Below are 18,576 nucleotides of genomic sequence, written 5' to 3'. Positions count from 1 at the left end.
AAGATTCCCTTCCTTCAACAGGAGCTTTCTGGCTATTTTGGAAGGCATGATTGGATGTAGTGGAGACACCATTGGGCTTTCAAAAAGGCATTGTTTAAACATTTTATATTGAATTTTAAATGAACAAAATACATGATGATACTAACTGCCTAGAATCCAATGAAATCAGTTCTATGAGGACAACCCTATTAGCAACAGTCCTCCATCCCACATGGTAGCAAGTTTTGAAAGTAAGGGGAGTTTTAAAAGGAGTTTGTGATATGGTGTGAGGATCAGTTGCTCAAACAAAGAGAAAAGACCCCACTGAACTTGCAGAACTGTAAACTGCAGTTTGGATTTCAGTACTATGTGGTAAGCTACTAGAATTGGAAAACTGAATGTAGACTCTGTTCACTATGTATTGGAATACAAAGTATGAAGCAAACTGAGATACAGTTTCCTCTTTGGTGTGGCTCTACTTTACATTTTAAAAAAGAAAGAGAATGCCTATTTTCTTGAAGTGTTACTTTTTGCAACATCCTACAGCTAGTGTTGACATCACAGTAGCCAAAGCCATATGGAGAATCTGTTGTTTAGGTGGTTTGTGAGATGGAGGTGTTGGGATCAAAGTAAAATGTGTTTTCATAACCCACAGCTGAATTAATACATGCAAATCATGTATTTGCAGAAGCAGAGACATCAATAAATCAAGTTGTCAGTGGATGTTATTGTTGTGTCCAGTTGTAGTCCCCCAACCCCTCACTCACACCTCATGGAAAGCACTTTGATCCTGGAAAGGCCAGATATAGAAAGTGATTCTTCCAATTTCCCTCTTCTCCATCCTACCTCACACTGTGCCAGTTGGTCTCTGGTCTACAGTCTTTGTGCAGGGTTTTGGGGGTATGAGTGCAGGGGCCTGAGAAGGGAAATTAGCAAAAAAAAATCCTTCCCCCTCCAGAAGAGGAGAGCCAGGGAAGGATGTAACCCATAATATCTGATCTGAGCAAAATAAAACAGGAGGAGATCCATGATCTCTATTTTTTTAAAAAAAAACTATTAAAAATACCAATGCAGGAGAAAAAGAATCAGGGCATTGGGAATTGGAGGTGCGAAACCATTCCTCCAGATGTTTGCTTAAAGGTAAATGTAAAGGTACCCCTGACCATTAGGTCCAGTTGCAGACAACTCTGGGGTTGCGCGCTCATCTCGCTTGCTCTATAGGCTGAGGGAGCCGGTGTTTGTCCGCAAACAGCTTCCGGGTCATGTGGCCAGCATGACTAAGCCGCTTCTGGTGAACCAGAGCAGTGCACGGAAACACTGTTTACCTTCCCACTGCAATGATACCTATTTATCTACTTACACTTTGATGTGCTTTCTAACTGCTATGTGGGCAGGAGCTGGGACCAAACAATGGGAGCTCACCCCGCCATGGGGATTCAAACTGCCAACCTTCTGATCAGCAAGCTCTAGGCTCTGTGGTTTAGACCACAGCGCCACCTGCATCCCTCGATGTTTGCTTCCTAAAGCTCATATTGTGCCCCCTGGAATGACACGTAACAGGTTCCATGTCTTTTCCCCATTGGGGAAATTGGCAGCTTGTAGGGGACATTATATTGGGAAAACAACACAAGTTCTAAAAGCTGATGTAGCCCTGAACAACGAAGTCTCTTCTGCCATGTCAAAGACTGATAGTAATTATGGCATAAGCATTTAAGGATTACCATTCACCTTGTCTGATGAAGTGGACTCTGCTTCATGAAAACTTGTGCTGTAATTAATTTGGCAGTTTTTAAAGTACCGCAAGACCCTGTTGTTTATGTTGCAACACATTAACAGCTATCTCGCTGGAAACTGCACCCCTGAACTGATTTACCACCCTGGCTGCTTTTAAGATTAAAAACAAACAAAACCAAGAGGCCCTCACAAATAAATAGCACAGAGGCTTTGATCCAGTCTCTGTACAACTTTCCTTGTGGCCACTTTTATCCTCACCTAGTTCAGCTGCTGCTGTAAAGCTAAGTCATTGTGAAGCTTCATTCCAAACAAACCACAAGCTGTAACCAAGGTTTGTTTTATGGCTTACCTCTCTTAATTTGTCTTGGGGAGACAAACCATGATCTTGGGTTTGGATGGGATGGTTTAGTTTACGGAAGCACAGTGGCAGCAAAACAAGAGGAAGAGCAACACGGTTTGATCTTCTTTCTGGAAGACTCACTTGTGCTAAGTTATGGTTTTGCTTAGTGTTATGTGCAAACTGGACAACTATTTGCTGTTGGGGAAGCCACTTATAAAGCACTGACCAAATCAAGCTTTATCTCTATCTTCTATCTATCTATCTATCTATCATCTATCTATCTATCTATCTCTCTATCTATCATCTATCATCTATCTATCTATCATCTATCATCTATCATCTATCATCTATCATCTATCATCTATCTATCTATCTATCTATCATCTATCATCTATCTATCTATCTATCTATCTATCTATCTATGATCTATCTATCTATCTATCTATCATCTATCTATCTATCTATCATCTATCTATCATCTATCTATCTCTCTATTCACACAATTTCATTACAGCAGTGTCATGACAATGCTGAATATCCCTTTCCAGGGGGCACTATCAATTAAAAACCAATTTAAACACTCATTAGAGTATGCAGTTATTAAACTAACAGACTGTAGGCCTACTTGATCAGATCCTGGGACAACAATTCCTGAACTCACTTAATCCTCTGGAATTTAACAAAGTTAGCATGTAATCCAAGGGTGAAGACTGTGACTCTACAAATATTGCTGAAGTCACATCATCCCTAAGCACCGGGCCTGCAGACTGGAGCTGATGGCAGCTATAGGTTCTCTATCCCTGTTATAAAACAATGCTTGCGTAGAGTTGGAAGACAGACAATAATCCCAACAAGAACACTCCCTTGACATCATGGGATGAAGATAATGTTAAAATGATCATGTGGGCAAACAGCAGGGTCAGTATTACTTGAAGAGATGGGGGTGGAGTTCTGTATAGTTCAGAGAATGATTAAAAAGCTTCTGGAAACCAGCCTGACCATATGGATGGGGCCTGATTGTATGGGTCTTTCCAATGAAAATTGGCATCATGGAAGAAGAGACGGGCTGAAAGTCTCACGTAGTTGAATCCAGCCCACAAGGTTAGGGCATTTGAACATTCTGCCAGTCTGCAAGAGCTGCTTATAAATAAACAGCTCCCCCACAACTGGGAGAATCTCTAAAGATTCAGAAACTCTATGAATCCTGACAGTGTAAAACAGTATCTGATTTATTATCAAAGAAAGAGAGACAAAAAAAATATTATTTAGTTAAAAACCAGCATACTCTATTTAATACTACAAGTACCAATAGGGATAAAATAAAGTAAAACAAAAAGGTAAGTAAGTAAAACTGAAGGCTTAATAATTTAAATGAGAGATAAGAAGTCTATATATATATCCAGTAGGTAAAAGTGACTGATTTTATAGGCTGACGTGCAAAATTTTGTGACTAATATTGTAATCTCTGGTTTTCTATCTTCTAGAAGTAAACTAGACAATTCAAATTAGAACTTCTGGACAGTCTTCTAAGCAATGTGGCAATAATCTTTCCACGAGCATCCTGGTAGTAGGGGCAGAGTAAAATGATATGGTCTTAATTACGTGAATGTTCTTAATTACTTATGTGGTCTTAATTAATTACGTGAATCACCAGTATCTGTATAAATCTGATTAAAGACAAGTACAAGCTACACATGTGTTTTGATCTTGCATGTTTTTGCTGTGAACCACCCTGAGATACTCAGATGAAGGGTGGTATACAAATTAAATAAATAAAACAAATAAAAGTAATTGTAAGATATGGGGAAAATGTTAGTTTCAATTAGTGATGCTGTCAAAAGGTCATAAATGGGGAAAGGGAGTTGGGAATCAGTTCTCCCAGTTTTGGACATCTAATGCCAATAACAAACCAAGCCAACACCGCACCACCACCTGAAGTTTGCACTTAGCTCGTAATGGGCTTGGCTGTCATCTTTTAAGCCAATAACTGCTGCCCATTTCTTTCTCTAACCAAGCTTACCAAATAACGCAGGGAAGGAATTGCATCTGAGTCTCCATGTTGGCCTTAATGGCTAATGCACCTACAGCCACCAGGAAGCAAGGGAGATGTAATTGCCTCTGTATCTTTAGCAGAAGTGTAATGAATGCACCTGGCCATGTCTGCACACCCATCCTGCAATACTATGCAGGTTTGGTTTGGAAAGGGAAGAGACAAGAGCAAAGGCTGTCTGGGTAGGGGTTAGTGGCAGAGAACTTCCTGGGTCCTGATGGTAATGAAGTCCAAATTAAGGTGTTTTAGTGAAATCCAGATTGAACTAAGTCTGGGGAAGCTTGCACATTGCTAACTACAACCACATGAAATGTAATACTTAGTGTGTTCAATATATCACTTTGCTTTTCATCAGTTAATGAATGATTACCGTATAGATGTAAGCATCTGCACAAAAATCTTTGAAAAAGAAATATTATTACAAATAGTTTGAAAATGTCAAATCACAATAAAACAACTAACCAGTATTTCCTTACAATTGCAAGAAATAGATGTCAATGGCATGCATTTTGAATATTGTCACTATCTCAAAACCAACTGGGTTCCAGGAAACATGATGTTTACCATTCATTTAGTTGCTGCATGTATACATAGGCAACAACTGCTAAATATTGGAGTGTTTTGGCAGTCAGAGCCATAAAAAGGTAAAGGTAAAGGGACCCCTGACAATTAGGTCCAGTCGTGACCGACTCTGGGGTTGCGGTGCTCATCTCGCTTTATTGGCCGAGGGAGCTGGCATACAGCTTCCGGGTCATGTGGCCAGCATGACTAAGCCACTTCTGGAGAATCAGAGCAGCGCACGGAAACACTGTTTACCTTCCTGCCGGAGCGGTAACTATTTATCTACTTGCACTTTGACGTGCTTTCGAACTGCTAGGTTGGCAGGAGCTGGGACCGAGCAACGGGAGCTCGCCCCGTTGTGGGGTTTCAAACCGCTGACCTTCTGTTCCTAGGCTCTGTGGTTTAACCCACAGCGCCACCCGTGTCCCCATACACACACACAAAAAGCAATTTGGTTTTACTAAACCAATGAAGGATGCGTAGAGAGATTCACACAACAAATGGAGTTGAGGTATGCACATTTAAATCCATTTAGACCAATGGGAATAAACTGGCATTCATCTAAGGATTTTGATTTACCTTTATCATCATAACCATCATAACAAACACCACCACCCCTGCAGATCTTGGGGATTCATGGAGAAGAGATTCTTAGACATAAGCTGTTGTAAGAAAAGTCCCTTCTGAGTCTAATCAATATTGATTTTTTTTCCTCGAGTAATAACACACTTCTGCTGGGATTTTATTTTCCTTTTTGCTTGGTCTCGAGGATTCACTGTTTGCCTGTGGCTTCCATATAAGTAAAAATGCTCTTTGGAATCTTGATTAAACTGCCTAAATTTAACTGCCTAAATTTATCTATATAAAAATATGATGCATGTTCATCTGTTGTAAACTCCTTCACTGCTTCATTAGTTTGGCCATCAATGGGATGATACTGAACAGTTATTTATATTAAAAAAACAAACAAACACCTGTATTTAAATTCTTCCAGTTTTGGAAATTCAGCAGTTCAGAGTACAACGATGCCTCTATCTGACCGTTTCTAAATCACCTCATAAAAAATAATTATGCCGCTTTTTAAACTCTTAATTCACCATACAACGAAAGTTAGCCAATATCCTGCTGAATTAATTCCTTTCCACAAAATTTAAGAGAGCTTTTTTCCACTCCAAACTTCAAGTGGAAGAATATGACCAGCCTCAAAGGTGGGGTCAGACCTAAATGTCTCACTTTTCAGCAGGCAAAGAAATGTGCCTGCACGAATATCTGTCTGAACCTGTATTATTATCCTTACTTTACAGTTGGGGAAATAGAGTCAGAGAGGTTATGTGGAAAGAAGGATTGCCATGTGGTTAAAGCAGGAGATATGAAGACAATATATCTGAGCTATTTCTGGCTTTGTCTTGAGGTTGGGGGAGGAAATCATCACTAAACCTCTCTGTCCATGATTCCCCCATCTGTAAAATGAGAATAATAATGCTTACCTATCTCACAGAGGATCTGCTGGCCTTAAATCACTATTCTTTTATAATCCACTTTGAGATCCACAAATGGCAAGGCCTAGAGAGGCGGAAAGCATAACGGTTATTACAAGAGTTCACATCAGAAATAAAGAATTCTAGCTCACACTATATTGAAGCTTTTTACAGTATCCTCATTATGGTTCGCCGAAAGAGAATCAAGAGGATAGCTTTCTGTTTATCCCTTGAGTCTGATGCCTTTTTTGCTTCGTTTCTTATTATTAAATCATTAGCAAAGTTAAATAAAATTGCTACCATATTTGCACAACAAACTAGGTCCTGTAATATGTGTCTGGGGGGACAAGGGATTAACAATCAGTTACACAGAAGAAGCAGGAGGAGAAAAGGCTTTTTAAATCTGTTCGTGGGTTTTCCACCTTAACACATTTATTCTGAGAAGAGTTCGGATATTTTAAAGGCACAAATCACAGTATGGTATATAAAGCAGTTTCTGTCCCAAAAGGTGATGGATTTTAAGAGCTGCACAGAGAGGACAGGATGTAATATAATACAGCAACCACCAAAAAACATAGCAAATGTATTTATAACAATGTGTTCATTTATTTCTATGCATGTGAGAGTCTGTAAAAAGGCAATGACAATATGGATAGGAGAATCCATCTAATGAATCCCATTATCAGCAGGGAAATGGGGAACCCTACTTTTTATTTAAATGCTTGTATATAGTGATCTGCCAGATTAAAGCTCTATCCCTAGGTACTTACTGGATGTAAGCTTCATTGAACATAGTAGCTGTTCAGATGTTCGGCCATGGCTCCATAAACCACGGTTTATGATGCATGACCACATGCCAGAGCAGTATATTCCTCACTTTCTTTGATTCAGAAATCCTGGCTTGCTTTGGACCAGAGTCACCCATTGCATCTGAATCAGGAAACTCTCATTTAATGTTGTTAAACAAATCAGAATAAGAAACCAAGATCTGATCTTCAGCAGATCCTGCATGCAGCTTGTTCACAACCTGTGGTCCAGAACTGTGATGCTTCACAAATAGACATTTAAATGTCTGGAAAAATAGCCATAGGGATTATTTGATCGAAATTGGCAAGAGAAAAATGCAGCCCTGCTTATGGTAAATGGCAGCTTGTGGCTGTCCTCATCTCAGTAAGTTAGATCAGGGAAAGGCAAAAGATTTCTTCCTGCCTTTGTAGAGTTTTCATACAGCCCATGTTCTAAGCACAGCATGTACAAAAATCAGCTGCTGCAGCTCAAGGGAGTCTATGACTCACAATTAAGTATTTATTCCTGTTCAGATCTGACAGTGCAGTGATGGAGTATTTGGGTCATCCTTTGGGGGCTCCTGGCTGATACTAGCAGGAAAGAACATTGCAACCATCTCTTCCAAACACTGAAGCAGACAACTTGCTACTTGTGCGGAGCCAGCAGCCGACAAGCAGCAGAGAAAGGCTGCTTCAAACCATATTTAAGATCAAATAAAGAGCAGATTTCTTTTTTGAAAATGTTGAAAATGTACAATGGTAAAAGGAAAAGTTAAGCTCCTTTGTACATTCAGGAGTCCCAGGGGACTTGTACCCAGGCTAGGGAGAAGCATATTCAATTGTGAATCCAGGGGAAGGACTTTTGAAGAAATCTCAGTGTATTGAAACCCCAAGGATTTTGCAACAAATGGCAAAAGCCCCGTATCCCATAGCCAATGTTCATTTAAAGTGGGCTCATGATGTCTCAGATCTGCTGGTCACACAAGAAGCTCTCTCTTTCTGCTTTCCACACCCTGGCATTTTCCTTATATGGCAAACTTGGGAAGAAACATTTCATTTTTGGCAGACACGCTGTCTGTAGTGTTGTGTGTTTTTTAACATCTGAGCTTTTAAAGCATCACACAGCATTATGGAGGCCCCCACTTCAGTTCATGGCACCTAGGAGAGATCTTGCTTCAGTCCAAATATGTCCCAGAACTGTCTTAAATAGCCCACTTTGGTTTAGGATTTGTCAGAATCCAATGCACGCCAGATCCCATCCCAAAACACATCAGGGCAAAGATAGGGAGGGAGTGATGTAACTTGGAAGACGTAACCTCTACTTCACAAAACACTAGAAGCAGCAGCCATTCCACAAATTCACTCTTCATTTCTCTTCAAAAGCAGCACAAAGGAAAGCAGTCCAGCCATTTTAAAAGCATTCTGTAGCCAGACACGACAAGACAAGACAAGACCACCCTTTAAGAGAGCATGCAAAAATGTGGAAATGTTTATAACAATAGAGGAATTTTGTCAGCTAAAGGAGCACAGTTCCAAATGTTTAAAAAAAAAAGACATTTTACTATCATGTGTTAGGAACACCAGAAGCTGCCTTACAGCGAGGCAGATCATTGGTTCATTTAGTTCAATATTGTCTACACTGACTGGCAGTGACTCTAGGAGTTCAAGCAAGAGTCACTCCCAGTTGTACCTGGAGACTGAACCTAGGAAGCATGTTCTATCACTGAGCTATTGACCTACATGATGCAAGCGGACAGCCAAATTTTCTTGAATGCCAGCGGTGGTCTCTATAGAATAGATTTCTGGGACAACTGATTTCTATTTTTTAAAAAAGATTCAGGAGCTGATGTCACCGTTATTTCAAAAAAGACATACAAAGGATCTCCTGAGATCTGCATATGGCAGGGATTGTTTTATAGAGACAAGAGAATATTCTAAATTGTCTTGGATGCTTTAACGTACAAACAAACTGCATAGAAGAGCAGCTTGTGTATACTATGTAAGTGATATGAAGTCAAAACCTGGATAATCTCAAATGTGGAGCAACGGCAGAATGGGACTGTGCAAAACAGTGGGATAAATTTAAGGAGGGTTTGGACACCCTGGTCAAATAAAAAGAAATCCTATGGACGTTTTAAGACCTGACACCAAACCATACAGCATGCAAACAGCCTGCAGAACACCCATTCCCTTACTCCACAAGGTGGAAATGGACCTGGATAGGATGGAGGAACATGGCATAATTAAGGAAATCAAGCCTACCTTGTGGTGTGCACCAAAGTTCCTAGTCATCGGGGGAGAGGTGGAAAAAAGAAGAAGATCTGTATTGATCTTTAAAAGCTGAATGAAGACGCACTCTAATAAAAAAATATGTACTTCCAACACTAGTATCTTTCCCAAAAGTGACAGGAATAAAAATATTTGTCAATTTGGATACCTCAAGTGATTTCTGGCAAATCCCTTTGACAAACCAGAGTGCTAAATTGATTACATTCATCACACTCTTTTTGAAGGCTTGCCATTTGGAACAACAAACGCTTCCAAAAATTTTCAAAGAAAGGTGGCAAAACTCCTTAAGAGATTTAAAAGGAGCAATTGCCCCATGGATGGGATCCTAATACATGGCACATCAATGGAAGACTATGACAAAATCCTGGCAATTGTTTAGTATTAGATGCATGAATCCTAGCTAGGAGAAACACGTTATTTTGCAGGATGAAAGAAGAGTCTATACAGAAGCTGTGCTTACAGGTACCATATAGGGTAGGCTAGTTTTGAACATCTATCATTTTAAGAGATTTCTGCCACCATCTCTTCTCTGCATAGAACCCCTGGATAGTCAAAAGAGGTGAAAAGGAATAGGGGGATCATATTCCATCTTTGAGATGTTTAGCTTGAGTGGCAAACAGGTGGGCTCAACCAATTAGATGAGCACCATGTGGCCAGAAAGGAACTCTTGGCACCTTGTGGGGAGCTAGCAAATGAGGTCAAAAAGGTGTTAATTAAAAGGAGATTGCTCAGGCTATTCTCTGGTACTCTGCCATATCAAAGGAGCTCTCATATCAAAGGAGGTCATTTATTTGAAAGTGTCAAGAAATACATGCATCTACAATAGCACTGACTCATAAAACCTTTCTAGGAATGGAAAACTCATTAGACCATTATTCACAAGCCATCTCAACAGAGGACTAGCCACCAATCTATTACTGAAATGTGTAGCAGCCTAGTTTTTGAACCAGATCAGGAAATCTAAAGGAAACAACCTCCAAGTATGTTCCAGGATTTATTCAAGCATTTATTCAACATCATTGGTGGGGAAGCAGGATATACATCTAAGAAACACATAAATAAAGTCATGAAGTCTCAAAACACAAGTAGACACTTAAAAAGTCATTCTGCGCCAATCAAACACCAGTTCTTTTTTCTATCTAGCTGTTAACAGTGCTACTCAGCAGCACGGCATTATGAAATCTACTACTAAATCTGTGCATATTGCTTCCTTGCAGTTTAGTAAACAGTCTGTCCTAAACAGACTCACTTAGTTTGCTAGTACAATTTGGACAGGGAAATACCCAATGCCTAATTTTGGGACTACAGATGATCGCTCATAGCTACAGCAATAAGGCCAGACTGTAAGCAAAACCTAACCTTACATTTCACTACCTGAGAACAGCAAAGTACCCAAGCCAGCTAAGTTAATTTGGCAGTTGAGACAGCAAACACCATAAACTCCGAAGGCATGGTGCGCCTTGCCTGAGGTTAACACCTTCCTGAAGCTAAGCAGGTCTGGGTCTGGTCAGTGCCCGGGTGGGTGACCTCCTGGGAGCAACATGTACACCACCTTGGGTTCTATGAAGAAAGGATCCATAAATGGAAAAATAAATATAAATGTATTAAAGTGAAATATTAAAATAATGAAACAATATAATAATCAATCAATAACAAATTTCTGTGTTTCATGTCACACGAAATCTACTGCCTGAGATAGTAGCCTCATTATGGTTAACATTCACACCATCAGAACCTCTCCATTATCTAACTAGAGTTCCTAGTGTTCCTTGGGGAAATCCGTAACTGTTAAAGTGGTACAAGAGTGATTTAAACTTATGGTGTGGATGTGACCTTTGCCTAAAGGTAGTGCTGCCTCTGTCTGTTGATACCATTTCCATCCAAATAGAAACCTCAGCATTAGTCATTATGTGCTTTACAACTAAAGCACCAAACAATCAATGGCCCAGTACATTACTGTTTCCCAGCATGATGTCCTCTGCTATTGGGTACCTGTTTTCCAAATAGATTTTAAAATCAGCTACCCCCAACATTGCAGACAAACAGATTCCCATTAGTGTTGAGACGTGGGGATGGAAAATAAAATAATACTAGCTACTTATTTCTCTCAGGACAGTAAAGCATATCATGACGAAGGGCAAGATACCTGTAAGAAGGCGTTGCAGAGCCTCACTTGTCTCCAAAATAAAAAATGAATGGCCAGAATCCAAAGACCTGTCCAGGCTTTCACAGGCAGAGAAGCTGTTTCCCTTTTGAACACCACTCGATAAAATGATGTGGCTCAAGGCACATCAAAACATCTCTTCTGATTTTTTGTAAATGTACGTTAGGTGTATTACTTTAGGGCATGCCAAGATGAACATTCAGAACTGCATGAGTGGCATCTACTCTTCAACTTGTTTGTGTACTGGAGTAACTTTCTCGACGGCCCAGAACCCCTACCCAGGGGGTGGGGGCTTGCAGTGGAGAATGAAAGGAAATAGGATGCTATCAACATGGATGGTTGTAAAAGAGGGTTAGATAAATTCAAGGAGGACAAGGCTATCAATGGCTCCTAGCCATAATGACTACACTCTACCTCCACTGGCAGAGGCAACATGCCTCTGAATATCAGCTGGTGGGAATTACAGGTGGGCAGAGAACCACTGTGTTCATGTCCAGCTTATAGGCTTCCCACAGACATTTAGAACAGGATGCTTGACGAGGTGGGCCACTGGCCTCATTCAGCAGATTTGTCTTAGGTTCTTGTGTTCTTGTCATTGAGGGCTATGGATGACTGCTGAGCACTTGAAAAATTATGTATTCTCTTTAAGACTACTTTCCCAAAATAAAAACAGATATGCTGACAACTGGTGATGCTGGAATACGTATACAATGTTGGTCCTTATAGCAACATTATTCAGTGTTTGAAAAGCAGCTAAATGTAGCAGTGAAGAGCCATTTGAAGACTTTTCTTACCGTGACCCCTATGTGCACTGTCACAATGCTAGTTATTTAACAATACATTTCCTGCTACATTTCAAATGAAGAGCAGGAAGGAATTTCCACTTTGGGGCTCATGCTCTGAAGGCAAGGGTGAAGTTAAAAATAGGCATGTTGCCACACTTTGCAGAATTGGTTTTATATGTTTTCTGGGAGCCCTGAAACACACACAAGCACAAAGCAAATTAGCAGAAAAATGAAGCATGATGAGGAAAGGAATGAGAAAGGCATCAAAGATGGCTGCATGATGTCAAACACCACAAGATCAGAGCTGACTATATGAATGCACGCTAACTATGAGATCCGTTGTTGTGCAGCGATTATAGTGTAAGACTTAAGACTGGAGAGACATAAGTTCAAATTCTTGGTTCACTGAGTTACTGGCAGCATAGAGAAATACTAGATAGGGAAGGCAAAGAAGCGCCTTTAGAAATATGCAGTAGGAAAACCTCTCAGGCTGTGATCCTGGATGAACTGAAATATTAAATACCGAAGAAAATTCTTAGTTTTCATCTGGTAAGGCATGAATTGTATGCGTACTGAAGAAGAAGCTATGATACACTTCAGTTTAAATGTATTCATAAATGCTAATGCATACTGGAATGTGACCTCTCCTCCACCTCTCCCCCCCCCCATCTACCCACATATATTGAGGTGCACTGTAGATGTGGATAGATGTGCACTGTCTCATAAAATGTATTAATAAATCAATAATGCATGTGAGAAAAGACAGGGTATAAGGTGTTTTTTGGTTTGTTTTTTTAGGTAACTAGCCCTAGGAAGCATAAACACACACCTCATATACGGTTCTGTGGGCATGCTGGAATTAGTATATTAACAGTTTTCAATGCCTTCCACATTTCGTTTCTTCTTAAAATGGATGTGAAGTATAAGCTGTTAAGGTAAGGTGCCATGTCTTAAAATATACTCGAAATATGGCTTATGTTGCCTCAACATTCTAACAAAAAGTAATTTTGAGCAGTTCTGCAGCTCTGGATTTTAATATTAATTTGTTTTTTTAACTAGCTTCCAATCTGTTGTGGTTTTTTTAATCTGCTCGTACTTGATTGTTCTATTGTTTTCACTGTGGTTCTGACATTACATGGTATTTTACATTGATTTTTCACCCCATTATATTGATTAGTACTGTCTTCTCATTATATCGATTAGTACCAGAGAAGGAATAACCGTTGGGAAGAGCACAGAGAGAAGAAACGACATTTGCACCTTTAGCAGCAAACCTGGAAGCCTTCCTCTGCCCCACCTGTACTAGAACATGTCTCTCCCAATCAGTCTCTACAGCCCCAGCAGGCACTGTAACTCCCCAATAGTTTGACTTTTTCATTGTCTCCTGTGAAAGATGGATGCCAACAACTGTGTACTATGTTATTAGCCGCTTTGGGAATTTTTAATGTCTCTGCATATAACATTTTGTAAGGTCATTTCAAATGTGCATTAGTGGGATTATTTCCTTCGTCAAAAGCTCTGGTTTTGTTTGTTTTGAAAAAAACAACTTTGAGAATTAATATTCTGCAGTTCAGTGGTGAAACACATGCTTTTGTAAGCAAAAGGTAACAGATCTCCTGACATCTCTAGTAGAGCTGGAAAAGACTCCTGTTTGAGAGCCACTGTCAGTATTGAGATTGTTGGTCCAAGGTAGCATCCTATGTTCCTCTGAGCATGTGAGCTATCCACATAACCAGTACTCCTTGCCATCACCTATACTCAAGTTTTCTAGCATTCAAGGCACCTACATGGCTCTGTCTGTTACACACCATTGGCATAGCATAGGGTTCAAACTAAGTATTTGATAAATGTACAGCATGCAGCTATTTTTTCTTATTTAATTATAGGTAGAGGGGACTGAGCAATGACAAACCTAGACACCATCTTAAAAAGCAGAGACATCACCTTGCCGACAAAGGTCCGTATAGTTAAAGCTATGGTTTTCCCAGTAGTGATGTATGGAAGTGAGAGCTGGACCATAAAGAAGGCCGATCGCCGAAGAATTGATGCTTTTGAATTATGGTGCTGGAGGAGTCTCTTGAGAGTCCCATGGACTGCAAGAAGATCAAACCTATCCATTCTGAAGGAAATCAGCCCTGAGTGCTCACTGGAAGGACAGATCCTGAAGCTGAAGCTCCAATACCTCATGAGAAGAGAAGACTCCCTGGAAAAGACCCTGATGTTGGGAAAGATTGAGGGCACAAGGAGAAGGGGATGACAGAGGACGAGATGGTTGGACAGTGTTCTTGAAGCTACCAACATGAGTTTGACCAGACTGCGGGAGGCAGTGGAAGACAGGAGTGCCTGGCATGCTCTGGTACATGGGGTCACGACGAGTCGGACACGACTAAACGACTAAACAACAACAACAAAGTGGGGACTGAGATACTTACTGAAAAGGCTGCATATGGGAAGGGGGGGTATTGCATCCTTCCTCTGCATTATTGGAGTTAAACTCTTTACCCACCTAAACAGTTAGGAGTCTTAAAAGAAAAGGGTTCCACTGACACAAAGGGGAGCATTATTCTTAAGGCTCCTAGCAACATGTAGGGGGTGGAGGTTCACTCTAATCATGCTGAGGTGGTGAGATATAAGCCGTACCTCCCTAGGAGCTGCCTTCCCCATAAGGGTTGACCCACCATGTCTGTAATTGAATAAGAAAAAAACTACGGCAGGTGCTTAGCAGCGGCATGCTACATGTCTAGCAAACATCTAGTTTGTCACGTGGCTTCTAGAGTAGCTGAGAATAAAGTCCAAGACTCACATATGAAACTCTAAAGTAAGCTGGCCATGCTCACCCTGACATGTACAATTATTTATAAGCTGTCTAAAAATCAAATGAGTGCTGTGAGCTCAAATGAGAGCTGTGAGCATCAGCTCTCTGGGTTGTGCAATAAAACAATGATTGAAGTAATTGCTGTTTTCTCCCCCTTTGCAACAAACATCCTTGCTTTCATCTATATAAATATATAAATACAACAGATCATTTCATCTCTATTCAGTGTACCAGTGGTTTTGTCCATACTCAAGAGGTCAAAAAATAGGGGGGGAAAGCACATCCAAAAGCTATCTTGCCTGCAGCAGGAATAAAACCCTGTCCTTCATCTTGCTGCATGTAAGTGCATGTGTAATATTGCTGCCCAAATCAACTCAAATCCATTTTGGTGACACTGATACAAACATAAGCAGGGATGCAAAAGGCACTGATGGACATAGCACTAACCATTCAGAGCTTTTTATCCATCGAAATGACTTTGATGCTGATGCTGTTACCTCCACCATCAAAATGGGGCAGATGGCTCATCTAAATGCAAATAGGTCACTTTTTCTGTCAGAGCATATTTGTGGATACTGGACCAGCAATCAAGTGAATTTGCTAAAAGGGGTTATGAACAAAATTCTGCAGACAGACAGACAGACAGACAGACAGACAGTTTCGTCAATTCCAGCACAGAATACGTCCTAGCAGTCTAGATGAGTCTGGTAGTCTAGGTTATTCAGGCAATCTCATAGAATTCTGATAAGAGACAAGAAGTCCTCTTTATGTTAGCCTTTTTGTAAGAACTACATTCTGGGGCTAAAATCTAATCTGCACTTACCTGCAACTAAGCATCACCGAACTTGCCACTGAGTTAATATTCATTGGTCTATGCTGTTCATATGAATTCATTTCAAACACTTAATACCACTGATTTCCCTTAGGCGAGCTCTTGACAATTAAGCAAGCATTTAATGTTTAGAATATAATTTTGTGTGTGTGTGTGTGTGTGTGTGTGTGAATACACACACACTCTCACACACAGTCATACCTCTGGTTGCGTTCGCTTCATGTTGTTGGATACGTCTGGGTTTCGCCCCGCGAGCACGTGCAGAAACAATCTGCGCACTTTGCATATGGACAGAAGTGCTCTATTGCGCTTTGCGCATATGCAGTAGCGACACTCTACTTATGGACTTTTTGGGGTGCGAATGGCACCCCAAAATGGGTCGCATTCGTAAGTAGAGGTACCACTGTATGTATGTGTGTATGTGTGTGTGTGTGTGTGTGTGTGTATATAATGTGTGTGTGTGTGTGTGTGTGTGTGTGTGTGTGTGAATGAGACAAATCTGATCCTGATATTCCAGATGCAGCATAAAATGTTAGTTTTTTTGTGGTCAGTAGTGTGAAGTAATGTACTTCAACCTATTCCTAAATTTTCAACACCCGGGGGAAGGAAAAAGTTGTGTAAAGAAATACATAAACAATTATCCTGACCATGCTACACATTCCATAAAGTACACCACAAACTCAACAGTATATCGCAAATAATTACTGCACACTGATATATTACTGTACATTTGTATTTGAAATGTCACCTCTGATGTTGATTATCTTGCGACAGCTATCCCATGCTTTCAGAGGCTTTAACTGATTATTCAGTGCTTCTGTTGTGGTGACTTCTTTAAGCACATATTAGCACATATTCAAGATCTCTCTAACTAGCGGCAACGTTTAACTAATTGCCAAGCTTGCATATAACTCCTCAAAATACCTGCTAAAAGAAAAGCTTAAAGAAACTTTCTAGAAGTGAGATAAATGTGACTGCAATTAACTTGGAGTGCAATCTTATGAATATCTATTCAGACTTAAGTCCCACTAACTTTGATGGGGCTTACTCTCAGATAGGTGGGTATAGGATTGAAATCAAAATGTATTAGCATAGCTTTTCTACATCTTCATGTAGCATCATCCCTACCCTTTTCCTAAATGCAGATCTTCCACTCTATTCCCCCAATGTAAACAACACAGGTGATAGGCAACCAACCTTCACCACATCCTCCTCATGTTCCCAGATCCTACAATCCCATGTCCTACCATCTCAGCAGTCTGTCCAGCAGGGGTGATGCATCTCATTTTTCTGCCTGAGGTAAAACAAGAACGTGCTGCTGCATCATTTCTGCAGCCTCCCTTACCTGGATTGCAATGCCTGTGAAACAGTGATGACAATGACGTATTCTGACAAAATTTCGTGAGACCTTGTGTGAGTTCTCATGAAATTTCTGCCACTCAAGGCAGCTGCTTCACATTGACTCATGGGCAGACCAGCCCTGCGGTCCAGATTTCAAGCCAACATGCCTGCATGGCACTTTCCCTTCTGGGCCCTTGAGATTTTTCACTTCAGTCTACCTTCTCTCATTGAAGATGCCAAAGGGCATACTACTACAGTTCTGCCCCTTGGAATTATCAGTCCATCACATTTTTTTGGGGGGGGGGGAGAGGGGAGACACAAGCTCTCATTACTTATAAAGCTGTTGCTATTAATAATATTATTGACTTGGCTCACAAAATTGACTCAAAGTGACTTACAACACAGTATGAACATGAAAACAAACAAATAAAAACTTTAAAAAATCATGCATTTAAATAAAAGACAGGTTTTACAGGACCTGCCCATTAAAAGAGGCCACAAATACTCAAAAACATGTACTAAATTGTGTTTGGAGTTCCTGCTTGTGACCCAATACACACATTGCAGCTACTAAGCAACTTCTGCCAGTTATGAAGCCACCATCCTACCGTATTCTTCTTTATAAATCATCCAATTGGGGCTACATGGTGACCACCTTACATTTTTTTTTTTTTTAATGTATATAGGGATACATATACAGTTTGTGGGACGCGGGTGGCGCTGTGGGTTAAAGCCTCAGTGCCTAGGGCTTGCTGATCGAAAGGTCGGCGGTTCGAATCCCCGCAGCGGGGTGCGCTCCCGCTGTTCGGTCCCAGCGCCTGCCAACCTAGCAGTTCGAAAGCACCCCTGGGTGCAAGTAGATAAATAGGGACCGCATATTGCGGGAAGGTAAACGGCGTTTCCGTGTGCGGCGTTGGCTCGCCAGAGCAGCGATGTCATGCTGGCCATGTGACCTGGAAGTGTCTTCGGACACTGCTGGCCCCCGGCCTCTTTGAGTGAGATGGGCGCACAACCCTAGAGTCTGTCAAGACTGGCCCATACAGGCAGGGGTACCTATACAGTTTGTACAATAAACATGTCATCATCTCTGCTTTATTTCTTTTATGCCATTTATTAAATATAGATTATTTCAGTCAAAGCACACAAATATTTGCCACAAGGCTGCAGAAGAATGCTGAGATACCAATGAAACCAGTATTTCTTTGGCCTCCATTGGCATGGGCAGCTGAAAAAAAGGCCCTCCAGCTATTCCATCTAGTCAATCTAAGATGGTGATCCGGAAGGATCCAACCAGGGCCAACAGTATGCTGATGTGGTTAAGTAGCAGACTCAAGGGAGCTAATAGAGGAAAGAAGGCTTCCTTCAGAAAATGGAAGTCATGTCCAAATGAGAAAATGTATACAAATTTTGGCCAAAAAAAAAA

At 40.7% G+C, this 18,576-nt stretch overlaps 1 protein-coding gene across 8 annotated transcripts in view; it reads right to left on the bottom strand.

Annotated features, from left to right (window-relative positions):
• The window catches only part of PCDH10 (protocadherin 10), a 55,360-nt gene that overhangs the window by 5,713 nt on the left and 31,071 nt on the right, over positions 1 to 18,576 (bottom strand). For 2 of the 8 annotated variants that reach the window (XM_083457160.1, XM_083457164.1), the window contains 2 exons: positions 9,190 to 9,211; positions 6,152 to 6,227 (listed from right to left, as the gene is read on the bottom strand). The exons of 2 other annotated variants lie outside the window; for them this stretch is intronic. In XM_083457160.1, coding sequence (XP_083313286.1) covers positions 6,185 to 6,227; positions 9,190 to 9,211 — 65 coding nt within the window. In that variant the 3' untranslated portion in view covers positions 6,152 to 6,184. The remainder of the gene's footprint in view (positions 1 to 6,151; positions 6,228 to 9,189; positions 9,212 to 18,576) is intronic. 4 more of the 8 variants (XM_083457161.1, XM_083457165.1, XM_083457162.1 and 1 more) reach the window with 2 other exon arrangements.

The sequence above is a fragment of the Podarcis tiliguerta genome, assembly GCF_965153285.1.
Source record: "Podarcis tiliguerta genome assembly, chromosome: 9".
Classification (NCBI taxonomy): Eukaryota; Metazoa; Chordata; class Lepidosauria; order Squamata; family Lacertidae; genus Podarcis; species Podarcis tiliguerta.
The sequence above is the reverse complement of the archived record's forward strand: the minus strand, read 5'-3'. Positions and strand labels throughout refer to the sequence as shown.